This window comes from Pogoniulus pusillus, chromosome 5 (assembly GCF_015220805.1).
Source record: "Pogoniulus pusillus isolate bPogPus1 chromosome 5, bPogPus1.pri, whole genome shotgun sequence".
NCBI classification, from domain to species: Eukaryota; Metazoa; Chordata; class Aves; order Piciformes; family Lybiidae; genus Pogoniulus; species Pogoniulus pusillus.
The window spans coordinates 31611266-31638341 of record NC_087268.1 but is presented as its reverse complement, the minus strand read 5'-3'; the positions used below and the strand labels follow the sequence as shown (position 1 = coordinate 31638341).

At 38.1% G+C, this 27076-nt stretch overlaps 1 protein-coding gene across 6 annotated transcripts in view; it reads left to right on the top strand.

Moving 5' to 3' along the window:
* Window positions 1–25401, top strand: part of ATP11A (ATPase phospholipid transporting 11A) — a 139433-nt gene extending 114032 nt beyond the window's left edge. Inside the window, exons 22-31 of one of the 6 annotated variants that reach the window (XM_064143728.1) lie at window positions 518–663; window positions 1586–1645; window positions 2945–3072; window positions 5269–5404; window positions 6836–6859; window positions 11872–11937; window positions 12255–12358; window positions 14182–14347; window positions 21186–21292; window positions 21933–25401. In XM_064143728.1, coding sequence (XP_063999798.1) covers window positions 518–663; window positions 1586–1645; window positions 2945–3072; window positions 5269–5404; window positions 6836–6859; window positions 11872–11937; window positions 12255–12358; window positions 14182–14347; window positions 21186–21292; window positions 21933–21984 — 989 coding nt within the window. In that variant the 3' untranslated portion in view covers window positions 21985–25401. Of the gene's footprint in view, window positions 1–517; window positions 664–1585; window positions 1646–2944; window positions 3073–5268; window positions 5405–6835; window positions 6860–11871; window positions 11938–12254; window positions 12359–14181; window positions 14348–16114; window positions 16204–18771; window positions 18877–21185 lie in introns of all 6 variants that reach the window. The other 5 variants (XM_064143730.1, XM_064143729.1, XM_064143726.1 and 2 more) reach the window with 5 other exon arrangements.
* The last annotated feature ends 1675 nt before the right edge of the window (window positions 25402–27076 follow it).

The window sequence follows — 27076 nt, the reverse complement described above, 5'->3', positions numbered from 1 at the left end:
CTCAGGGACGGCGACTCCACCACCTCCCCGGGCAGCCCATTCCAGTGTCCAATGACTCTCTCAGTAAAGAACTTTCTCCTCACCTCAAGCCTAAATCTCCCCTGGCACAGCCTGAGGTTGTGTCCTCTTGTTCTGGTGCTGGCCACCTGAGAGAAGAGAGCAACCTCCTCCTGGCTACAACCACCCCTCAGGTAGTTGTAGACAGCAATAAGGTCACCCCTGAGCCTCCTCTTCTCCAGGCTAAACAATCCCAGCTCCCTCAGCCTCTCCTCGTAGGGCTGTGCTCAAGGCCTCTCACCAGCCTTGTCGCCCTTCTCTGGACATGCTCAAGCATCTCAACGTCCCTTCTAAACTGGGGGGCCCAGAACTGAACACAATATCCCAGGAATTTTATGAGATACAGTGGTGCTCTCTTCTTAGATCTCTTATATTATTACTATTTTTTTTTTTTCAAATAGTTGTGCCTTTGAAATAGTTTTTCAATTATTAAACAGCTTTGTCACCGTTTTTTTAATAGGAATTATTGGTAAAGAAGGTCGTCAAGCAGCAAGAAACAGTGACTATGCAATACCTAAATTTAAACATTTGAAAAAAATGTTACTTGTTCATGGGCACTTTTATTACATTAGGATATCTGAACTTGTGCAATACTTCTTTTATAAGGTAAGAGAATATTTATTCTAATTATGTAAATCTGAAAAACTTGCACAGTAATATCTGATTGTGTACAATGGTACAAAATAAAGCAATAATTCCATAAAGAGATCTTGTTGAGTGTCAGATGCAATGCTAAAAAGGGATTATTGTTTTGTTTTTTTCCAGACCATGAAGTGAAATAGCTTTTGCATAGTTATATTGCATAATCTATACCTATTTAGAAGTAAAATCTGTTTTGTCTTTGTTTTCCTCTTCTCTCTTAAAAATTCCAGCACAGACTGTTCTACTTACTTGCAATACTTTCTGGGTCCTCTCTGTAGTTAGAAAAATTACTTGAAAACTTATAACTAAATGTACTTGAGTTTCTAAATTCTCTAGGATAGTGTAGGTGGAGGAATTTCATTATGCTTATACAGTTTTATGTTCAAATGTTGGGATCCAAAGTTCTTTCAGTGAGTAATGGAGATTACTGAAGGCAATGTTTGAAAGAGAATTCAAGGTCTTAGTGTTTGACTTCATGTAGCTAGGATGAAATCTGGGGCTACAGCTACAACTGTCTTAAAAATACTATGGTGGGAAACAAGCTAACTGAAGTATCTATGCTTGGTTTTCATAGTGTTTGTCCTACTGCGGATTGTACCTTATTTAGCTTGCTTTAACTTAGCTGTGCTCCTAGATTGCAAGATTCATTGTGCTTGAATTTTGAGCGATAGCCTTTTAAATTTGCTTAAAAAATATTTTGTATACTTTTTCATAAGAGTTCTACTGAAAGATGAGACTGTTTACATTTATTGTATGCAGCTCTTTCTACTGTTCCCTCAATGTTTAGTACTACTAGTATTATAAAACTATATGTAGCTGTAGTACTTTGCAGCATATAAATCAGTGCTTGTGTTTCACTTGACAGCTATATCTCTTTGTCTTTCAGAATGTCTGCTTCATTTTTCCTCAGTTTTTATATCAGTTCTTCTGTGGATTTTCACAACAGGTTAGTTTTCCTTTTTATCCTCACTGCCACATTTCCTCTTTGGCACTTCTTGTTGAAAAAATGGAACCTTTAATACTGTACCAGAAAATATCTAGATGATAATAAAAAGAAGAGCATCACTTCTGGTTCATACAATTTGCTGTGGCAATTCGTTTTGCTCAATTGTCATAAAAGCTATGTTATTTTCTAAGTCAGGAACCCAAAATTTTGAAATAGCAGTAGAAAGTGAATTGTCTGTGGAAAATGTGGATTTTGTTAGGCTTAAGGTAATATGGACAGAAACAATTGTGAAGGATAAGTCATTGAACTAACTATTCATTACAGAATGTAGAATGAAAGTGGAAGAGTGAAGTAGTCACCCCTGATGTGCACCAGTATGAATTGCAAACTTCAGTCAAATAACAGCATTCAATTAGTTGAAAAGAAAAAATATACACAAAGTGAACTGCTATACATCAGAAAAATGTCATCATTCAAGAGAAGATCCAGAATTCCCCTTCCTACATTTTTGTTTATTTAGTTTTTTCCTCTTGTTCTCATCTACTTTGTGCAGAAAAATCTCTTCTTTCTTCTGATGGAAGGAGATAAAAACAAAGAAATAGATTATCAAACTTAGACAAAAAGAGGATTAAGCCTTCAGGATAAAATTGGGCAAGGGGAGGATTTGATTGGGATAAAATAGTACTACTGCTTTGAATTTTTGGAGCATCTCAAAAGAAAGCTCCAGAATGGGTAAAATCAACATTTTGATTTCAAATGACTGCTGAAAACTTCTTAGGTTTTTATCAAACATTATTAGGATTTAGATATGAAGGCATGTGTTGGTAAAAATTGTACTTTAGTTTCCCATTCTTTTAAATGCTAAGTGTAATTCTGAACCAAAAAGGAAGTTTAGAGAACAATTTTTATGGCATGAAGGATCAGGATCACCAAATCAGTTTTGGGAAGAAAACTACTTCTTTTATGGAAGTTGTTATGATGTGGTAAGTATGAGTGCCAGTTACAATGATGGAAAAGTACTTTAGAGGGAAGAAGGATCAAAGACATGTTGATCTTAGAGTGGAAGTGATAATAGGAGGGGCTGATACATGTATTAAATTAATCTTTAGTTGACCTTTTGTCTTCCAGATGAACAGAAATGCTGAATTTTGGCTTATATCAGTTAGCAGCTGTTCAAGGATATTTGCCTCCATTATGAAGTTGATATAGCTTTGTTTAATTTTGAAGTTGACTCCTTTTAAAATCAAGTGTCATGTAGTGGTTTTAAATTAAAACTGATTTTAATTTTTTCATCTACAGACTTTATATGATACTGCGTATCTAACACTGTACAATATCAGCTTCACTTCTCTTCCTATCCTCTTGTATGGTCTAATGGAACAACATGTCAGTGCAGACACACTCAAAAGAGAGCCTTCCCTGTACAGGTAAAATTGATATATTATGCCCAAAGTCTGACTGTTCAGTGACAAAATACATCTATGTTTGTGATGGTTTGGGTGTTCCCCACCACACTTTAGAAATTGGCCAGACTAGGCTCAGTCAGCTCTGGAAATGTGAATGAAGCTTGTATTTACAGCTGGCACAATGTACAAGCAGATATTTACAGTATATACAGTTATAGACAGAAATACACAAGGTAAAAGGTAATACAGAAACACAACTCCCCTCCCAGAAACCTGAGTCCCCAGGAGGGGCTCTCAAGCAACCCTGCACCTTCCCCCTGCCCCTCTCAACCTTACCTCAGTCCCAAGGAAGAATAGAGGTTTGGCCAAGAGGTTAAGAAGCAAAGTGGGTTAGGCCAAATGGAAGGTGAGGTTAGGGAGTAAGATGTTGCTCAGTCAGCAGCCCAGCCAGAGAGTGAGACAAAATGGTGAGAGTGTTATCTAATGTTTTTGTTTCTTCTTCAGCAAGACTCTGAGGGAAGTTGACATCACCATTATTTTCCTTTCACAGCCTATAATCTAGTTCTTCTCACCAAAACATTCTAGCTAGCTTCAAACTAGCACAATGTTATAACCAAAGTCTTAAGGATTTCTATGCAGGGTTGCAGTAGAAAATCAGGTGCAATGCATCAGAGGTTGATGGCCAGGTGCAGTTTCTAGAACCGCAGTAGGTGCATGTGTATTTTTGTATGTGTATTTACAGACTGCAATGCACACCATTCGTTTGCTACATTAATGAGTGAGAGCTAAATATAAATTACTGTTTTTCAAATCAAAATGTGATTTATTTTAGTAGTCTCTGTTTCCTCCAGCTATGGAGAAAAAAGTCACTTAAAAAACTTGAAAGCATACTGTTTCAGAATAAAACATGTATATAGAAGAAAGAAAAGTGGAGTGTCACATCATATAGGATGTGTTCTGTACGGTGTTCACTCCTGTTATCTGCATGGTGTTGACTCACTTCTGTACACCAAAATGGTGATTAGTTCAGATTCTTAGCCGCTTGAAATGCGATTCCTGCCTATTAAAGGATGTGACCATCTAAATTGGGAACAATGCCCAGTTTTGATTCTTAAACAAAACTAGGCAGTGGAAGCAGTAGTAGTTAGTGTGAAAATGTTTTTTGAGATATAATGCAAAGTGCTCAAAGGTTAATCAATACAGTGATATGTTTTTAACCTATGAAATTAAAATGGAATGTGAGGTATTACTGTTGAAGCCCAAATACACTTCTGTATTTTAAATATTTTTTTGTTTAGAAGTGGTCATTCACTTTTTGCTTTTTGAAAACTAGCAGAGGTTGGTTGTTCAGAAACATTTGATTTTTGATATCCAACAGAGTTTATTGCTAAGCCGTTTTGGGCAGTAGTGCAGTTCTGGGATAGACAAGGTTATTGTTAGCCATATATGGGCTTGCACTGTATATTGCTTATCTGTGGGAAGATGTATGTCGTCATCAGATGGTTTTTAAAGTACATATGGTGAAAGTACTGGTGGTAGTAAAAGTTTCTATCATTCAAGGTTTTCATTTAACTGTGTTCTGATTTACTCTGGTATGTATTATGATATATGCCTTGTTATATACTCATGATGTAGGCAAGAACTGAATCAGTAATATTTTAATTTTATTGTAGTCAGAAAATGCACAGGTCTGTTGTTGACCAGCCCTTGCTTTTGTGGGAAAACATTGAAGAAATACAATTCAGTTTCAACTCAACTGCAAAATCCATATTCACATGTTCCACGTAAATTTGTTATTTTGTTTTGTTACAATATTCTGTATAAAACTACCTCATGAGAAATGAAGCAAAGTCTCCAGAGACCTCTAGTGTTACCATTTAAAATCTGCAGTGGATCATTACATGCACAGCAAATGCTGGAAAACAGATATCTTCTCTAAAATAAGTGAAAAATAAATGGGAGCAAGACAGAGGAGTTTTCTATACAGTTGAAATAACTAGAGTTACAGTCAGCAGTTAAAAAGACTTAGTGAAAATCAAATAAGGTAAAAAAGAAAGAGGGCAGATGTTCAGGAAGGACACAGTTGTCATGTGGAAATGCAATGGGTTTCCATGCAATCTCTTAATTGTTTTTTCCTTCAAAAAACCATGTAAGTGACATCATTTGTCTGTTTTATAAATATGCTGATATCAAATGCACGTATCTTGTTTTACACAGAGATGTTGCCAAGAATGCTTTGCTGCGCTGGCGTGTATTTATTTATTGGACATTCCTAGGAGTGTTTGATGCTGTGGTATTTTTCTTTGGTGCCTATTTCCTGTTTGAAAACTCAATTGTGACCAGCAATGGACAGGTTAGTGTCAGATTTGATCAGTCATTCAAAGGTAATTGTTTTGTTTTTTTTAATGTTGATTCTGCTGTGAACAGAATTTTAATTGTTTTCTTCAAAATTTCCAGCAGAGATGAGAAGTGTTTTATGAGTTACAGTGAGATAGATGGGTTATCTGTTACAGCAAAGTCTGCATGCTGTAAGAATTCAGTATCAGTACACAAAGGTACAGGGGTAGAGACAAGTTAGGAGATGAAAAAAAGGTACTGCAAATTCCAAACATTTCTTCATAGAATCAACCAGGTTGGAAGAGACCTCCAAGATCATCCAGTCCAACCTAGCACCCAGCCCTAGCCAGTCAACTAGACCATGGCACTAAGTGCCTCAGCCAGGCTTTTCTTGAACACCTCCAGGGACGGTGCCTCCACCACCTCCCTGGGCAGCCCATTCCAATGCCAATCACTCTCTCTGGGAAGAACTTCCTCCTAACATCCAGCCTAGACCTACCCCGGCACAACTTGAGACTGTGTCCCCTTGTTCTGTTGCTGGTTGCCTGGGAGAAGAGGCCACTCCCCACCTGGCTACAGTGTGCTTTCAGGTAGTTGTAGACAGTAATAAGATCACCCCTGAGCCTCCTCTTCTCCAGGCTAAACAGGCCCAGCTCCCTCAGCCTCTCCTCACAGGGTTTGTGTTCCAGGCCCTTCACCAGCTTTATTGCCCTTCTCTGGACACGCTCCAGCACCTCAACATCTCTCTTGAATTGAGGGGCCCAGAACTGGACACAGGACTCAAGGTGTGGTCTGACCAGTGCTGAGCACAGGGGAAGAATAACCTCCCTTGTCCTACTGGCCACACTGTTCCTGATGCAGGCCAGGATGCCATTGGCTCTCTTGGCCACCTGGGCACACTGCTGGCTCATCTTCACCCTACTATCTATCAGTACTCCCAGGTCCCTTTCCTCCTGGCTGCTCTCCAGCCACTCAGTCCCCAGTCTGTAGCGCTGCTTGGGGTTGTTGTGGCCAAAGTACAGAACCCTGCACTTGGCCTTGTTAAATCTCATCCCATTGGCCTCTGCCCACCCATCCAGCCTGTCCAGCTCCCTCTGCAGGGCTCTCCTACCTTCCAACAGATCAACACCTGCTCCCAGCTTGTTGTCAGAATTTACATAGTAACTCTGTTTCATGCTTAACATGCATCCAGTGAGTCTCTGATTAGTATATCAAGAGTCTTGGTAGAATAGTTGTAAATGATCATTTTTAAAAATTACATATTACAAGCTTCTTACTTTTTACCTATAGCAGCTTAAAATAATCTATGTCTACTTGCTTTGCAGTCATATGAATGCAAATTTTTAGAACTTTTGCATTTTATTTATTTTACCCATTGATATTTTGGTCTGTTTTATTTGTGTGCCTTTTTTTTCCTTTTGCTACTTGCTTCTCTTCCTATCCTCAGCTAATGACAACCAGCACTCACATGGTAAGACTATTGTGGATTTGTCATTATATCCATTTCATCTTTCACTGTTCTTTAATGAAGCTGTTAAAGAGCAGTTAAGTGCTTCCTATAGTTATTTCAAAATACCAGTTAAACCTGTAGATAGAAATGTTTTTTAGTGCTACTTTATACATACTTTAATATACTTGGAACTTTATGTAGGGTATAAGGTATTTGAGGTGTGATAAAGAGCCAAGAAATTTTAAAAATAAGTGAGCTTTTTGCTTCTTTGCATTTTGTTATTTTGTTTTATGTTTTTCTGTAGCCTGTGTTTTGTTGCTGCCTCTTCTCTGCTATAGAAGATTTATTACAGTATACACTGTGAAGTGCTTGAATGGCTTTAAACAAAACCATTGAAATGAGAGAGAAAATAAACTGCACAGTTCTGTTGCCTGCATATAACCTACATGTTTGCTAGATTGCAGTATTCAAATATCATTCAATGCTGTCTTTGTGACACCTGTCAAGGAGATGAACTTCTATAGTGTGAGAGAACACTTGTTAGAGCTTTTCTAAGGGCAGAATGCCTTGGGCTTAACTGTACAGTGCAGCACTTCTTTTCCTGGTATCATTATGGTCTTTGTTAGGATGTTTGCATCAGGATATTAGACTTCTCATAACTGCACACATTTTGTAAAAGGTTTGTATTGCAGATATTCTTACTGGGTCCCTTTCTGGAATTTGAATCTACTTTTCTTGCAAACATTCAATCAAATTCTTCTTGCTAAAGCTCTGAAGCCAGGCTAGTGCCTAATTTCCACATTTTGAATGTTTATGTCTACACATAGCCATGTTAATGTCTCATGTTAAAATGTGTTGTTTGAGGCATTCTGAATCTGACTGTCAGTGTGGATGTGAAAATTAATCATTATTCACCATGCATGGTTGTGTGTATGAATAAAACACATATTGAGTTGCAATTTTAAATTGAAAGGCTTGAAAGTGCTAGAGTTCAGGAATAGTCAGAAAGATGTATGTGGGTTCATAGGTATGTGAATACTAGTTGGTGCACTTAGTGCACATACGTATGTGAATGCTAGTTGGTGCTGATGGTTATTGCCAAGTACTTAAATTATGGTCACATCTGGAAAAAGTCAGGGAAGGCTTTGAAGATTGGAAAGGTTTACTGCAGCAGCATGGATTTGTGGAACAGGGAAAAGGTAGAAAGCTGGAAAGGGGATAAAAGGGCTGAAGGTAACACTGATATCATAAATGATGTAAAATGATGAAGGTCAGGTGCTAGTTTGGTAAAATGGGTGCTGAAGCAGAAAATATTTCTGTCTTTTCTTGAATGAACTAATAGCCAATGTTGCAAAACTAGTAAGAAATTAAGAGAATAAATCTGTTTAGCTTAGACTGATGCCTATGTCAGACTAAAATTTGCATACCATTAAGCTTGCTTCTCTCAAGATTCTTCTCAGTATTTAAAGAATTGGTTGAAACATTTTACATGCTATAGGGTGATGTTACCAGAATAATGGGGAAGTGTACTTCTAATCACTGAGTTTTACTTCATAAATGCCTACATCAGTCATTTCTTGGTAAATAAAACTAAGATGCCAAGAATTTATCTGTAATTGTTATTAATTTGTGATATTACTTGTGCATGGTGTTGTTCTACTTTTGGTATGACATCATGACCAGTGTTGTGAAAACATAGATATATAAGGAAGGCAAGAAGAAGAGAAGGCATTGTAGAAGTAATTGCAGATTGTAAATGTCATCTTTGTTTACCCATATAATGTATTTCCTGTGTGTTGTGGTTTTTTTTTCCTTTAACATTTAGTGTGGAGTGGATTAATATAATTAAGGTGTGTTCAGAGATAGGTGGGAGAAACTGAGTTAAAAGGAATAACAGAATGAGAAAACCAAAATAGCAGAATGGAAGATGAGTGAATAGAATGGTCAATTGAAACATGGAAGAGATCACTAAGTGAATTTGTACAAGGAAGGAGGCAAGTCTCAGGTAGACTGGGAGCAGAGCACATGAAAATACTTCTTAATAAACTGGATGATGACAGACTTTCAAAATCACAGCTGGCAGACAGGAGTAGTACCTTGAGATACTGAGTACTGAAAATAAATTGTGGGGGTCTATAATTCACACCATCCGTTATTGCTCTGCTTAACTTCCTCTGTACCAAATCAGCAGTCTGTGCTATGGCTTTGTTTTCTGAGCCAGAAAGACAGGTAGGTGAAGGATTTGGTTGAAGCTGATGCTTTGTATCTAGCCTAAAAAACAGGGACAGAGGAAGGTTGTTTCAACATGTATATTTAATCTATCTGCTTTGATTGGAAATACATCAGAAACATCTGTTCAGTACACAGAAAGGGACAGTAGGCTCTGTGGCAGATACCAGATAGGACTTGAGTGTCGTAAAGTGCACCTGCAAGAATAAAGTCAGTAAACAACATAATCTGAAGTTCTAGAACCAAATTCCTGCACTGATTTCGTTTTAAGGTACACAAAATATTGTAGCAAAAGCATGATCCTGTAATATTATTACATTACATATCAAAGTAAAAGGTCAAAATGCTGAAGGCTTTCTTGTACACTTCTTGTATTCTCTGCATTTGGTCACACATGGAATACTTCTAAAATAATGAAATGGTTGCTCAGAATAATGAAATTTTGGTTTTGTTTGCTTTTTAAAATGATTCTCCATTCACAGTCAATCATATATTTCAGCCTAGTTTCCTGCACATTTCTGTCTTGTGGCTGGCTATGGTCTCAATTCAGAGGTTTTCCCACATTTGGGTCATCACTTCTCCTTGTGAATCCTCTGTCATCTAATACTAGGCAAGCTCACAGAGTAATGTAGATGGAAAGGGAACCAGGAGGTCATCCAGTTGAACTCACGGCTTTGTGCAGGGCCAGTTAAAATCAAGTTGCTAGGCTTCATCCAGGTGTGTTGTGGTTTGGGGTTTTTTTTTTGATGTTTTAATATGCCTGAGGATGGAGATTCCATAACCTTTCTGGGCAAGCTATTCCAATGTTTTTCTGCCTTCATGGTTAAAAATGTTCTAATACCTAAGCATATTTTTTTTCCTTGATGCTGAAGAGAGATCTTCATCTTTGTTACTGTTCTTCAGATGTTTGCAGGCAACTACTAGGTTGTTCCTTAACATGCCCCTCAACCAACAAAATCATTCCTTCCACCACTCTTCCAGGAGAGCTATAGATTGCTAACCACCTCAGGGTGGGTGGTTGCCTCCCACTTGATCTCTTCCAATCTTTTTCACATCCCTCTTGAGCTGAGAGGCTTAAAACTAGACACGGTGTTCCATGTTCAGTCTCACTACGGATGAGTAGATGAGAGTAATAACCTTTCTCCAGAGGCCGTGTTCCTCCTAATACATGCCAGATTGCAGTTTGTCATATGCAGAGAGCACAGTGTTAGGCTTTTAAGTGCTTGGAGTCGCTAACCCCACTGCAGCTTCCTTTTGAGCGGGGCTGTTGTTCAGCCAGTCAGTTCCAATATGTGGTGTTACTTCTCCGTAAGTGTAAAACTTTGTGCTTTTCCTTATCTTCATAAGATGTCTTATCTCACCTCTGAAATTAATAGAGGTCCTTCTGGATGCAACTCTGCCATTCATTATGTCAGCTATTATTTATTTTTGTGTCACCTGACAATTTGCTCTAGATGTTCTTGATGTCATCACCTAGGGCACTGACAGATACTCAGCAATGTCAGCTCCAGTATCAGTCCCTGGTGTAGCTCACTGATTAACACTCTTGAGTTCAGTGTTCAGACAGTTTTCAACTCAGGTAATAGTCTAACTACCCTTGGCTTCTTTCCCAATGAGAATCCTGTCTGAGTTAAAGATCAAGTGCCTTGCTAAGTTAAAAATAGACTGCATCTCCCTCCTTAACCTGTTGCTCTCATGTATTTGTCTGCTCCTTCTCTTCCCAAACTTTGTTAAATGTAAGGAGCTGGGTTTGCTCATGAAGATTAGTATCCAGAATATTCAATATTTCAGCATTTCCTTGAACACTTTCTGCTAAGCTGCCTTACCAGTCTATTAGTAGACTCATATTTTTTGCTTTGAAACTAGGATACCAGTAAATATTCTTTTTGTTAGCTTCAGCATCTCCCACTACTTTTAGTTTGAACAGCCTGTTCCCAAGTATCCATTTGCTGCTAGTCCATATTGTCATCTCTTGTATGTTCCCATTTTTGTCTTTTTATTTGTTGAGGAATGTCCTGGTTGGCCACTGGGTCTTCTGTTTTAATTTCATGTCTTTTCTCTTTCAAAGTCATTAATTTCTTGGGCACCCTTCTCCTTCATGGATGCAATGCTCTGAATAAACCAAAATATTTTCTCTTACAATGCAGTGCCCTAACTGCTGCTTATTTCCAAATATTTCTTTGGATGCAGAACTTGCTAACCTCATCGTTGTGGCAGTCCACACAAACTTTACGATCGTGTTCACCACCAGTTCTTCCTTTCATCAGCATTAATCATCATTTCTGCTCATTTGAGAAGCTGAAGTGTTCTTTAATTCATTATGGAAGAAAATCAACCACAACTTAAGTGTTTTTATCTTAAAATGTTTGTAGAACATTTACATGGCTTTGAGTACCACATTCTTCCTTCTACTGTTACTCATCTGTATAACATGCTGTTGATCCTATAAGAAATTGTGGAGTGCCAAGGACAGCAGAGAAGGGAGATCAGGGAAAAGGTGATGTCCAAGAAGACTGCTGAAAATACTTCAGTTTGTTTATAAACCTCAGTGACTTGTCAACTATGCCAAACTTGATTTTTATTAGTAGACATGCCTCTGAGCTTCAGTTTGCGTGCATTGTTTGCAGTTTTCTTCCTGTGCATATCAAATCTGAGGTGAAACTAAATCACTTTGTACTGAACAGATCATGTGAGAATAGAGCAGTTTTGCTTATGTGTCAGTTCCTCATATGAAATAATGCATAGCTTTAAGAGGTTTACTCTGGACAATTTTATCTATAACTGCTTTGGACCATTTTTTATAGATGTTTGGAAACTGGACTTTTGGAACACTGGTGTTTACTGTGCTTGTATTCACGGTTACACTGAAGGTAAGATACGCTGTATTCTATCCATTGAACCTTTCTTGGAGCTGGCATTCTAAATGATGTTTACTTGTATCACTTTATGACCACACACTCTCATATTAAATTAGTTTAAATATGGATGTAAATTAATTTATATACAGATTTTGTTATATATGTTCCTTGTATTCAAAATTGAAAAAATGGTGTAAATTAATTCTGTGTAGAATCCTCCTCCATTTTCAAAGGCTGTCATTTTATTTCCTCTCCTGCTGAGTATTCTGTTGTTGCTAGATAGTAATAACACCATATAATCTCATTTGGCTTTTTTTTTGTTGTTGCAGCTTGCACTAGATACACACTATTGGACATGGATAAATCACTTCATGATCTGGGGGTCACTGGTATTCTACATTATCTTTTCTCTGCTCTGGGGAGGAATTATTTGGTATGAATCCTAATATGAATTGCATCACAAATATTACTTCAGAAATAGTTTTTATAAAGTAGTTACTTATTTCACTTTTTATCTCAAACAGAACTAAATTTAGCTTTTTTGTATTGCAGAACTCCCAACCACAGTCATATTTTAAGTACATCAGTGATGGTAATCACAGAGTGCTCAGCTCTTCTTTCACTGACGGTTGCTAAAATATTGTTGGAGAAGGCTGTGAAGAACTGTCAGACCTCAGACCACCACTGAGGCTATTTCAGTAGTATTGGTCAAAAAGCAATCCAAGGATTAGTTCAAGGAGATGAGGCTGCATGTCTGAGGCAAAACCACACCCATGCATCTTGAGGCTAGTCACCTACCTGCAAGATTTGTTTTAGGGAAATCTAGCTTGTAGCAGTCTAAACTGGAGCTGGAGAGTGGAACTCACATTGAAGTTGTGTGGGTGACCATGAGTCCTGTGTTTAAGCTCATTATTTCCCCCCTTATTTAGCAAAGTAGATTTACTGTAGATACCTGAGCATCTGTTTGTTCCACTGGTGGTAAGAAGCTTTATAAGAATTAGTATAACTCTTGTACGTAGCTGACAGGAAGCATTGGGTCGTTGTGGGTTTTTTTGGTTGCTTCGTTGTTTGTTTTTTTCAGCTAAAAAATCTGCTTATATGAAACTGAAAGTTTTGGGAAGGAGATAATTTGAAACAGGTTCCAGTTCTTACTATGCCTCTTTTCCATCTGGAACCTGAAATTTGTGTTTCTTCCCTTCAGAGTGCTCAGTTACAAGGTTATCTTTACTAACCTCTTCAGCTGGAACTGTTCTATATATATGTAAACATTTGGAGATACCAGAGAAAAAGCAGAGGCTAAGTGTTGCATGGCGATTAAGGTGACATTTGGGGTAAGGCTTTGGATTTCAGTGTGTCCTTTGCAAATGAGTACCTGCCTGGCAACATCTTGGATATTCAGTAGCCTCTTCTTTTCAGTAAGATCAGATCTCCCTTTCTGCAGCATTGGCACTGAAAACAGTTTGCAGAAGTGTCATTTTCCCTGCTAATGTTTTACAGGCAGCCAGCACTGCTGTGTGTCAGAGACATAACTATTTAGATACAGCAATGGAGTTTTTTCAGATTACATTATTAGATTGCAAAAACTTCTGCCCAACTTTGGATACATTGCAGTGTTACTACTAACTGTCCTTTGACCTTCGCTCTTGGTGTACATGATCTCTGGTTGAGGTTATCATACGGTGATGACATTTCAACAACCAGACAACTGCCATGGAGGTATAGGGAAATGCAGAAACAAAAGCAGTGAAATTGGTGGCAGATAATGTAGTGAATGGGTTAGGGTGAATAATGTGGAACCATCAGAAGCTTAGAGGAGCTTGAGAGGTATGATGAAAGGTGTGCTGAGTGAGCTCTAGTTTGAGGAAACATACAAGCAAGTGTGTGATAAAGAAGAGGAGGAAAGTAATAGGTGGGACACTGAGAAGAAAGGTGGAAAATATCTGGGGTGAGATAAGGAAGAGATGGAAGAACATGAATAGAATAAGAGTGTAACTTAGTTTATCTTTGCAAGGGAAAGACAGCTTGGGAGAAAGGACAGCATGGTATTTCCTGCAGCCTGGAAGGCAAATGTAAAGCAATTCTCTCTACTTAGCAAACGTTTAGATCTTTAGAGAAAACTGAGCTCAATGAACTCCCACAAACTGAGAAGCTGAACATGCAACAATTCATCTGTGTCACCATTTTTGTACTTAACATTGCCAGTCTTTCTTTTGTGTATTTGTGTGCAATATCTGTTGTTTATTTTTTTTCTACTAGGCCTTTTTTCAATTATCAGAGGATGTATTACGTGTTCATGCAAATGCTGACTAGTGGTCCTGCATGGCTGGGTATAATTCTGCTCATAACTGTCAGCCTTCTTCCTGATGTTCTCAAGAAGGTCTTATGCAGACAGTTGTGGCCTACAGCAACAGAAAGAATCCAGGTAACAATATTTTTTGTGAAATTAGTTTGTGTATCACAAGGGTCTAACAATTATACCTCTTTCAAGCTTGGAGACAAGATTAGAACAGGGGTTCCCAATCTGTGGTGTATATCACTGGTTTTAAAACAGCCACTTCTGGGTACTGTGGTGAAAGAAGTTGCCTGTTACTTACATGGTGGTATTTACCTGAACCCTGGGGCAAACTCTGTGCCTCCTTACCAGCAACCAAGAGGAGATAGCTGCTGAGGATGGTGGGAGACAAGTACAGAGTTCAACCTGATTGCTGATTTGAGAAAATAAGAATGATTACAGAGGATTGGGATTTTGGTGAGGGGGTAGATAGGAGGCATTTACAGTGGCCTGGACAACAGATGTTCTGCTGTTGTGGAGTATTCAGAGGCACTGAATTGTGGTCATTACCTTTCATTCAGAGTCCACTCTATAGTGTGAATGTTTTAGCATGTACTGTGTAAGCTGAGTATAGTTGCAGAGCACCAGCTAAACTAATCTAAACTCAAAATAAGACCAGTAGGAAAGAAGCATACATTGCCATCCTATACCAAGAGACTCTACAGCTCTCTGTGTGTTCATTATTGAGTAAATCCTGAATTTCTACATACAGAATAAATGTGAATATTACATCGTTTTTGGTAAATTCATGCCAACATTTATTATACATGATCTATGCTATTGAATGCTTCCTTAGCAACCTGTGCCTATTACTACAAAAATGTGTATTAAAACTAATAAATTTTTCCCCTTTTATATTTCAACTTATATTTTGCCTGTTCTGATACATTATCTCTTCTAATGTGCCTTGCTGTGCCAGTGGGAAGAGTATTTGAAAAATCTATTGTTGCCTCTCTACTGATAAGCCCAAAAGGAGAAACTATTGTGTAAATAAAGACTTGTTCTGATGAGGCTGAAAGCAAAGTCAGGTTCTGTGGGATGCTTGGTACTGTTCTGAGGTCAACAAACCAGTCCCAGTAGATAATTTTACCTATATTTTTGACACCAACAAACTTTCATATATGTGTTTGAAGGTGAAGGGCAGTACTTTCACCTTCAGCCTTGAACCTGAAACTTAAATGTTACTGCTCTTGCCTTTTTCAGCCCAAGTGCCACTGGTGGGCTAAACTAATGAGTTACCAGTGACCATGTTAGCATTTTGTTAGCATTCTGATGTTTATTCAAGAAGATACTTTGCATTAAGAGGAAAGAAATAAAGGAACTTTACTTTGTCCTTTGGCAAAGGTAAAACATTCTTTTCTCATACTTGCCAAAGTAAAAGGCTTTGCCGTTGTTTTATATTGAGTGTACAGCTGTGAACGTGCCCTGCTTCAGGAAGACAGTTAAAAATAAAGAAGGGCAGAAAAGCATTCCTAGGCAGCTCAGCATTTAGAATCTTTCTATTTAAATGTCTTTAATGGATGTCTCTCACATTATATGTTACTTGAAGAAGTTGCTCTCAATACAGGTTCTGCTGTATGGAAAGAAACAAGCTAGGAAACAAAAGCCTCAATCAGACATTGTATGTTAGTGCTGGAAAATGAATCAGTTGTAGAGCAGACTTTGGGCTTAACAGTGGCAATACTCATTTTTAACAGATCATAGAAAACCTGACTTTTAACCAGATATATTCCTTGTGTTTCTTCTTCTCTCTCTTTGTTTCTTCCTGTCTTCCAATCTGCTTTGTCTAAATAACTGCTACCTTGCTTTACACATAACCGTGCACGGTTACATCCTACCATCTTCTGGGGAAATCAGACTAAACATCAGTGCCTTTCTGTTGAGCAGTCCACCATCTTTATGCTTTCTCAGACTTCAAGCAGTCTAAGTTTCTAATGGAACAAAAGGTGACTCTTTTTCTGCCTTTCTGCATGCTTGGCCATTTCATTCAAAGGACAGTACAAGTCAGAAGTTATTTAACATACTCATCTCCATTTCCAATTCATGCCAATGCTTTTTAACATACTTTTTTCCATCTGTTATCCCAAAGATTTTGTGAATCGTTGTCACAGTCCATCACTTTCATTTTTGTCACTGCTGATACTGAATTTTACATGATGTTTCTGTCTCAAGAGTCTAGGATACTTCGATCCTCATTTTAATCATTGATCTTTCTGTAGATGGATGCATGTCATGCTTGTGTTATACCCGAGTAAATGGAATACACTTTGCCACACAAAGGAGTACCAACTCTGATTATGCTGATTTTTCTAGTGTAATACAGAAAAATGCAGTACTGGAAGCCATTTCAGTAATCTTTGGAATATATTCATACTTCTGCTCTGCCGTAATGGAAGAAAATCCAACTTTTTCATTAAGAAGTTACTTCCAGCATGCATTCTGAAACTGAGCATTCCTTATATTCCTTATATTATATTTTACAAAATGCTGTGTTGCATAAGAAATGCTAGTAAATCTTGGCTTCCCTACAGTCTGCAAGAAAGGTCCTTTTGACTTACTTAATACTAGGAGAATGTTTCTGTTGTAGATTGTCTATCTTTATTTCTTAACTGGGCAAGATAAAAAAATACACTTCCTCTTTCTTTCCTCCCTTCATGGTCTAGTTGACTGGTTAGGGCTGGGTGCTAGGTTGGACTGGATGATCTTGGAGGTCTCTTCCAACCTGGTTGATTCTTTGATTCTATGTACAGTCAATACAAATCACTGTAATTATGTAAGTCACAGAGAAAACACACCAAGTTGTTTTCATTACTGAGAATTCTGTCTAAAACTGGCTTTTAAGCGCTTTAGGATTGGTTGGAACTGAGCTTGAACCAATCACTTTGTAAACTTACTGCATTCCTGTAAGCTATGTTGCCTTCTTTATATTAAAAGGACTTCTGGAACAGTTTAAAAGCTTAACACAGGGCTTGTTGCCACTTCCCAAGGTGACTGAATTCTCTTCAGGCAGTAATCATGTAAAGCCTTGGAAGCAACTCTTATGGTTCTAAATTTTTCAGTTGTCTGAGTCACTCCATTGTGTGGTGGGTGATTGTTTACAGCATCATTATTCAGAGGTTTTTACATATGCCAGATCCAGTTCTGAGTTTTTCTGAAAGCACTTTTCAGTGATATATATATATATATATATATATATATACACACACAAGTGTATATACATACATAGAAGTATATGTATGTATATTTATATATATACACACATATCTGAACTGTTGTCTTGGGCTAAAAATGCTAATTCTGCAAAAGCTTTGGAGGAATCTGTTGCCTTTTGGTAATTTCAATCAAATTCTGCTCAGATATGCCAGTGACTCTTCGGCTCAATGAAACAAGCTGAATTTCATGCTTTAAATGGAAATTGTGCAGCTGTGAGGTTTCTTTCAGCCTTTACTGTAAAAAGAAATGGGATTTTTTAAAAATATATTCAATCTACATTAATTCATTATGTTTCCTTTTTCTTTATTCTTTCATTAATAGCAGAAGCTCAGTAGCTCTGTTATGGAAAATACAAATTAACTTCAAATTATCCTCTTTTCGTTTCTGTAATTTTCCCTTTGATTGGCAGTGTTTCATCAATCCCAAATATTTCACAACTGAAAATCAGGTGTTTTGATTCTGAGCTGTAAATAACTTATGTGCCTTCATCCCTTTTTAAGAAGTATTTTTCTTTTTCTCTTTGCTTCTGACTGATGTTTTTCACTTCGCTTTCACTTCAGTCACAAGATGGGCCCATCAACCTCATTATGAGATCTCTACCTTTTGCTGCGCTTGGGGAAACCCAAAGTGGTACTTTTGCCTGGGGAAGCTTCTCTGGGGATTCATCATTCCTCTCTTCCTTAATGGGCTTAGCTGCTATTGAAAAACTGCACAAGGCTCTTAGAAGACTTGTCACCAGCAAACCATTTCCTTTGTCATGTGCTGGGAACGTCTTCCATCGAAAACAAAGAAATGGATCTTGCTGTTACAATATTTGAATCTCATGGAAGAAGTTACACTGCCTTTTGTCCCCATGGTGCAAAGACTAAGCTGTAAGTGCCCCATCGTCTCCATGTGTAGCACTCCTTTCAGGGTGTCTGCTCCTTAATATGGAATCAATTTGTCCTTATATCACGGGGACCTCTCCCATTCAGTATGGGTTATTGTCAGAGGAGCGGGACACAAAGCCCACAGTACTTAGTCATGGTACAACTAAGTGCTTGTGAGAGTAATTAAGTATTTTTAACAAGTTTGAAATAGAATTAAAAACATTCACAGATTGAGTGAAAGGATTAACCTCAGGACCAAGAAATAGAAGCCTTGCCCTACACTGGATAGTCTTTCTTTTTTCCAATCCATCAAAATTTCCGTCACTGTAGGAGGACTTTGCTAAAATAGTTGTTTGTGCCGAATGGTGCAATTCATTCACATTTCCCTCATGTATTCAGCAAGAGTCTCACTGTTTTTCCTCATCCTTGCAGAAGAGTTTGAGACATAAAACAGCCCTAAATACACTGGTGAGCAGCGATGGGCCGCTTCTTGAAGGAAATGTTTCAGCTTCCGAGCCGTAATTAGATCAAAGCTAGGTAACAGTACTATACATGTTGGCAGTTTGGATTGATTTCTCTTTGTGAACTGTGCTATTTACAAATCAGCTGTTTCCTCCAGAGTTTTTGGTGTGCTTTGTCAGTATTGACACAAAATTATTATGTTTCACTTGGAGAGCATAGTCTTGGCAAGAGATGTTCCGTGCCACAGGTAAGATCTTTTTTGTCTCAGACCCTTACTCATGTAAGGCAAAATAATGACTCTAACACCCATATTAAAGCACTATAAATATGTTATAGGTGTCATTTCTTGTATAAGACTTGCAGTAGTTGTTGTAGAGTCCACAAATTACACCATGGCGTAGCATAATTCTCACAAGCAGTTTATCCGTCACTTCTCATGTTCTTGAATACATGCACAGGCCAAATACAAGCAGTAACAGAGGAAGATAACCATATGAAAAGAATTAACTACATTCATAAGTAGCCACTTAGGAATAGGACCTTGGGTCAGGAGACTGGGGCTGTCTGACAGTGTGTACCACAGTAGTGCCTGTATAGACCAGTGCATTGCTGCATCATTGGCTTGCCAAATACCTGAGACAGCAGCATGAATGGTGAGCTCCTAAATCCTCTAAATGTTAGGGCAGCAGAATGAAGTTTTCTGCTTCACATCATTTCCTTGCCACGCCACTGATTACATGAACAAGTATGAGTAAGAAGTACACTTTTTACTTGGATACATTCCCACATGGATGCTGCATAGTCTTCTGACCCCAAGAACAGCACATGAAGAGTTAAGTGAAGGTACAAAGTACCAGTATGTGAAGAGGACAGATGCAGTGTGATGTGCTGGTGTGGGCTGTAGGGCATCAAAGTAGTTGAGAAGTGCTTTTGATTTGTTCTGACTACTAAAGAAATAGTAGAACCTCCAGATTTCTTGAGTAGCTTCAGGCGTGGCAGACTGAAAGAGTTTGCCTTGGAACTGTGTGTAGAAAAAAAGCATTTTTATTTTTAGAAATACATATGTTAATTAAAATGCTTCACTTTCTAGTTAGAACAATAGGCAAATAGTTATTGTGTGGTGTATGGCTACTCCCTGGGAGATTTTCAAAGCAAAGTGCTAATTTGTTAGCTGCTTATCTACATTCTTCTGTGTGAATGTTTGTATTTGGCCTATATGTATATTGAAGGGAATCCAGGCCTCCATGTCAGTCAGCACTTTGGTGAAGCTTGCTGACTTACCCAAATTTAATTCCTGGAAGAGAGCTTTCTGATTGCTGTTAGGCAAGAGCAGTGTTTCACACTTGTGACTGTCACTGAAAATGTAATACTAAATCTCAACCAAGCTTTTATAAGCTGCATCATCAACATTGTACCTTTTGCCTGGGGAAGGAGCAAGGGAATGATTAAAAATAGAGGCTCATATACTGTTTGTGGATAGAGCAATTGATACCACTGACTTGAAGCATGCTTATAAAGCATTTGTATCTTAAGTACCATCACAGAGCCTCCATACCTCTATACCTGGAAATTATATGTGTGTGTAGTAAGAATAATTAGATAAACTCCTCAAGGAAAGTCCTGTGCTAATTTTCTTCCGGTTTGAATGTTCCAGGGTCTTGTCATACCACAGGGTCTTGTGATCTTACAGTAGTCCTGTGTGTTTCCTGAGTGCAAGTGCTGATTCTGCCAGACTGTGGAGTTATTACATAGTACAGATAAATTTTAATGGACAGGTAGATCAAGATAGTGTTGTGATGGGTAGTATAAATAGCCCATACAGCTGCTACATGTAACCTACACAAGTACAAAATCAGGTCCTGCTTAGAAGTACGAAGCAAGTGCATTAAACCCCTGGAACTTTAATCTATTAGCACAAACCTACTGTAAAGAATTTCCTGTCTTTGAGAGTACAGGGCAAAGTACTTGAATCTGTTCTGTGTTGAAATTCCCCATAAGTCTTGACTAAAGAAGTTCAGAGATAGACATGTACAAGGAGAGATTGCAAACTGAAATGTAAATAAACTTGTTTTAAAACAATTCAACTTGAAAACAATACTCAGTGTCTTCATCTGTTCTCTAAAGAACCTGCAGTGAAGGTTTAGGTATTATGTATAAAATTATGCCTGGTTCTGTGAGTCTTAGTATAAGACTAATCATGTTGAAAGAGGTTGAGTGCTGAACAACATGAGGGGTTATACCTTTACATGAAGCAAACAGGCAGAGTGGTGATCTAGTGAAAAGCTTTGTTGCACCAAGGGTAGAAAAGCCTCATGAAAGAACACAATTGCACACTTGGAGCATCATCTGTTTACTGTGTATTTTGTGTTTTTCCCCTTTAACAGAATGCATCGAGGCACTGTCGGGAGCACATCTCAGAATTCACACCTCTTGCCTGTCTGAAAAGCCCAAGATACAGGAGTAGTGACTGCAGCAATTCCCCGGCAAGAAGGTCTAATTCTCGTTCTAAAAAAATGCTGTTTACGCACTGGAGGGGCATTGATTATTCCGTACTTCCATCTGTCTTTGGCAGTTCAAGTAAGAATTGCCGTTCCAGTGCAGGCTACGGCTACAGTGGGTCAGGTTTGGAGACGTCTGTATGACAGAACACCGAGTCAAGCCTTTAAAAACTGTAATTTTGTTTATTTCCTTTTTCAGTAAATGAAACATGTCACAGAATAGACTGAACTGTACTTGGGTTTTACCGTCTGAGGTAGCGTTCAGGCAAACAGGATCCAGAGCTAGAAGTATGAACCCTTCCAGGCTGATAGGTCTCTTTTTATGTTTTGAACTGTTGGAGCAATGAACAAAATCTGCACAGTCTGGTACTGTGAGACTGGTAGCACTAAAAATTATCTTCATCCTGTGTCAAGACTTCTGTGCATTTACTGCTTGTGTCATCTTTAGTCATTTTCTTTATTACTTGAAGTGTATAGTTTCAGTCGGTGACCGACATCTTGATATCAATGGTTTTAATTTCAGCCAGGAGTAGTGACCTCAGTTATCTCCCATGAAAGTCTCCTACAGCATATTTAACACATCCTTTTCCTGATGTTTATTCTGTCCTTTTTCTTTCTTTGCTCTTTCTGTAGAACAAACTGGTGTTTCCTCTGTGCAAATCTGCTTTCAAGAAATACTCTCTAATGTTCACCTCCTTGTAAGTGGCCAAATCAGGGCAATGTCTGGTTTCCAGTTAGTTTTCTGGTGTAGAAGGAAAGGCAAAACAATCCTTGAGTACAGTACATACAGGCTGTGTGAAGTCAAGTTGGCTGTCAAATAGGTATCTACTCAAACTGAATGTAAGCATTTTGCCTACAAAGTCTTTCTGAGTTGTTCAAGTTGCAGATACCTGGTGTTTCCATTTCCTATCTCTCTGAATGTAAAATATGCATAGCTGAAAGTATTGCACATTACACTTTTTGGACTCTCTTCTTTTTCCCCTTAGCAGAAAAAAACACTGGTTTCCCAAATAAGTGTCAGATACTGTCTGAATTAATTTCCTTGATTTTGATTTTCCTGTGTGCATGGTTACTACTGGCTTGGCAGATGTGTTGCAAAGCACACAACTGGTGACTTTTGCAATCAAACCACGAGGTGGCACATGGCAGTTTACTAACAGTTGGACCTTTGTTGTGATACAGAAACTAGTCTGACTGCAAGGATTCTGTTCAAATCACTTCAGGAGTGACAGCCAACTTGCACTTCTCTCTTCTCTGCTACATTTGTGTTTCCTTGCACTGATTCAGCTATTAGCTGTGTCCTTGTCCTGTTTCTTTAGTCCAGTGTTTTATTTTGGGGTACAAAATTATCTGAAGGAGTAATCCGATTCCAGTCAAGTTTAGCCTGCTATTTAGAACTGGTTTATAACCTCAGTCATTAAATACCTCTGAGGAGGACATCAGCTAAAAAATTATTTCAATGTGAAAACACAATGTTTGGAATCAGAGCTGCAGATGTTACTGGAAGGTGGGGCCAAGACACTGTTAGTTGCCTTTTGAAAGCACGAGGGTGGCACAGGAAAAACTTGCGTTAAAAACCCAAAGAACAAAAAAAAAAACCCAAACAAAAAACATAACAGAGGCAAAACAGTTTAGTTGCTGATTTACTTTTTAATAAAAGAAAAACTAACATAGCAGGAAATATTCTTCATAATCCAAGTAAATTTCACAGTAAACAGTGAAATGATATTAAAATGCCCTAGGACAAAGAGACTGTAAAGAGAGTGTTGCATTTTCAGTATACCAAAGATAAGAGAGTTGTATAAAGTCTATGGGTGAGCACCACCAATGAAGGTATCTTAGACATTTCCCATGTAGCACTTTTAAGTTTCAAAGAATGTCTGCATACCAGTAACATTTTGAGATCCATACCTGTGGGGGTGTGCACATATACTTGCCATTACAGACTTGAATGTTGGTCAGTTGGAACCGTCCCCTACATAAAACACTGGTGTATATATTTTTAAAGAGTTAATATGGGTATAAATTTTATACCAGTAGCAGTGACAAATTTCTTGTGTGTAGTTAACAAATTATTTGTAATGTATTTTTTAGAAATCTTTAAAATTGCCTTTGCACTGAAATATTTTTCATACTGTAGCTATTTATAACTCTGGTTTACGCATACATTTGTTAACACACCATTTCTATTTAAGTATATGTTTTGAAGGCTTTTTTTTTTATACCTATGAGTTTTGGCCACTTGAATTTAGCTTCCAGTGGAGTTGTGGCTGAATGTGAAAATCCTGATGAATGTCAGATTAGAGATACAGGTCTATTGCTCTGTCAGTCTCACCCAGACTTGATACTTTGTTGGTATTTGTGATAGCGGTGGTTAGGGCGCTGTATTTTCAGTGCTAAACCATTCTTGCTAGCTTTTTTACTCTGTAAAGCCTCCTGCTTTTTTACTTTTCTGATTTCCATCTTTTAGCCTTAAATAAGGAAATTTTTGCTTGATGTTTTTGAAAATGCTGCATTCCTGTTCTGCCTACTAACAAAGCAGTTCACTGCAAATTTTGTGTAGCCCTGCACCTAGAAATTGACACTTTTATTCAGGCTGAAACATCTACGTAAGTGCTTGAGAAATTTTAGTTGAACATGTCAAATTTTGGAGGAGAAGGAATGCTTGTATTTAGATGGGAGTTTCTGCTTTGATTTAGCAATACTTTTCTCTTTAAAAGTTGGTACTGTTTGTTAAAATAGACTGTTTAATGGAGGAAAAAAAAACCAAACAAACCATAAACCATGAACTCAAGTTTCACTTGATGTGCTTTTGCTTCAGTCTTTGTTACTGTTGCCATGCAAACCTAGTCCACTGCAGCAGGGTTAACTTGAAGTTTCATTGTTAATGGATCAGACTATATAAAGACTATAAAAAGTAGAAATTAGATCAAAACGCAGTAGAATGCTTTATTATGGATGGGACATGGAAAGGAGACAGATTACTGTGTCCTAAAAATAAGAAGAAATTAAAGGGGGAAAGTATAAAGATCTATACAACTTCCTAACTTGCCTTGTTTGAATTGTTGCAGCTTTAACAGCATAGTGTCTCCATAACTGCTTCTATAAATGTCTTGAAACTGGTAAGCACTAACCAAATGTATGTGAAGACTTAGAAAGTATTTCAAGCTTTTCAGCCACTGAAGTTCATATATTCCTGCAGTGGCTTGTGGCAAAAGATCTCTTTTGGTTTACCGCGTACAATATTTGTTTGTCCAGCCACTTAATGTAAAAGCTTACAGTTTACTTTCTCGCTTGCTTTAGCCTGTTTGTCTTGACCCAACTGGCTTGCAAATATAAAAACGAGTTTCACTGAGCAACTGCACTACTTTTCTTTTGGAAGCCAGTGGGATCATTGTGCTCATGCTACTGTCTCTGTTAAAGAAAGCTTTAATGGAAATTTGTGCAAGTATTCTGAAGGTGAAGAAGTGTGTGGTTCTACTTTACAGAGTAATCAAAATATCAGTTCATACAGCTTTAAATTTTTGTACCTTCTGAAAATCCACAGAATTTTAATCTGCACTGTGGCTGACGTCGATTCCGTGCTAGGTACAGACTGCATTTTAAATTCCCTTGCAGGAGCTCCTCATGTAAAGTAGAATCCGTGAACGCTGGTGTATGGGGGCTGGGGGTAGTTATCTGTGCATTACACATTAAAGATGTCTGTAGCCATCAGCACCAAATACCAACGCTGCTTTCTCATTGTACAACTAGAGGTGCATTTATTTGAAAATAAATCAGCCTTCAACTCTAACGTTTAGATTATCCTATACCACTTCACTTATTTGATTTGAAGAGTCATTGTGTGAATACATTACTGTAAGGTTTCTTTTCAGTGCTATTTTTAAACTTTCGTTTCTGTAGATAAGCAAATGTTACTTGTTTATATTCAGTCACTTTTTGGATCCTTAGGTAGAATATATAAGCAGGATACATGAATCTGCTTGCAATAAATATAAACAAACAAGACTGGTTTAAGTTTGCTCACGAGTAATTAAAATAATTCTACTGTTAATATGGTTTCATATTAGTCTGTAATAAAATGTAAGTAGACAACAGAAAATGGTATTTGATTCTGTTATTGAACATGCTTGTAGTCACATTTATTTTCAGCGAGTCTATGTAAGCCAGCCAAAGGAGCAAGCTAACACAGAGGGAAATTCAGAGAAAGCTGGGACATGAGCAGCGTGTGGGGCTTGTTGGAAAGTGAATAGAAATTGGTACCAGTCTAGGAGAGCTTTGTCCCTCCTGCACAGATTGGGTAAGTGCTATAGTTCTTTCCAAACTAAACTTGCAAGCTGCAAGAGAGAAGACCTATGTTTGCTCATGGTTCTGCTGTGCAAGGGAAATTTCTCCTCTCTTTTTCGTGGTGTTGGCCATTTAAAGAAAATGAATGAAAGGTGAACACTGTGTTTGGACATCTGAGTTGGTAGCAACGTTCACAGATCTTACAGAAGAGGCAGAGTACACAAGAATACGTATCATCTTTTATGGTTAGGGAGTTTCTCCCCGCCCTCTACTCTGCCCTGGAGAGACCACGTCTGTCTAGTACTAGGCTCCCCATTTCTACAGAGGAAGGAAAATACCAGAGAGGGTCCAATAGGGGGCTCTGAGGATAATGAAGGGACTGAGACATTTGTATTATGAGAAAAGGCTGAGAGACCTGGGACTGTTTAACCTGGAGAAGACTGAGAGGGAATCTTATTAATGTTTACAAATATCTGAATGGTGTCAAGAAGGGGACAGTCTCATTTCAGTGGCACCCTCTGATATGACATGGGGCAGTGGATACAAACAAATGCAGGAAGTTCCACCTCAACGTCAGGGAAAGCTTCCTTACTTTGAGGGTGACGGAGCACTGGAGCAGGCTCCCTAGAGAGATTGTGGAGTGACCTTCTCTGGAGACTTTCAAAACCCATCTGAATGTATTCCTATGTGGCCTGCCCTGGGTGATCCTGCTTTGGCAAGGGGTTGGACTTGATGATCTCCAGAGGTCCCTTCCAACCCCTACTATTCTAAGATTTTCTTTCACTTGATGCTACAATATTACAGGACTGTGCATAGCTTCAAAACCATTTCAGACTATAGAGTACATCAGTGCAGTCATCAGACCGAAGGTACCCTAGACACCCTCCACAAAACAATTCCAAGCATTAAGTTGGGAGCCTTCCTCTTTCACTCCAAGGCTGCACAGAATGACTAAGCACTTTGTTTTGATTTTGCACTTTCCATAATAAAGATTTTAGTAATGGAGGTTTGTTTATATGAACATCTTATCCAAACAATACAAGCATATTGTACCAGTCTCCCTTTTGTACGTTAAGAAATCTTTTTCTACTGAATGAGCTTCTGAAGAAGGTACTTTGAAGTGAAAAGGTAAATATGGAAGATGGTTTTCTTTTGTTCACACAATGAAGAAAAAAAGCATAAATTGCAATCAATAGAAACACTATATTGAAACTTTGTTGAAAGAAATGTGATGGTATATCTGGATTTCAGAAGGAACGCTGTAACAAGAGGAACAAACTACCTCATAACGAGACAACTTTTATTTTGCATGCAAAAGTATGTTTACTTAAAGGAAAAAATGATGGAAATTCAGTGGTTTCTGAACAACAGTCTAAATGAATACTTCATTTTAGAATCATAGAATTTTGCTCTTTAAATTCTGCTGCCTTGGGAAGTTTCATTGTAGAATGGAAACTATTTCTTCCATTCTGCAATGAGGCTACGTTATT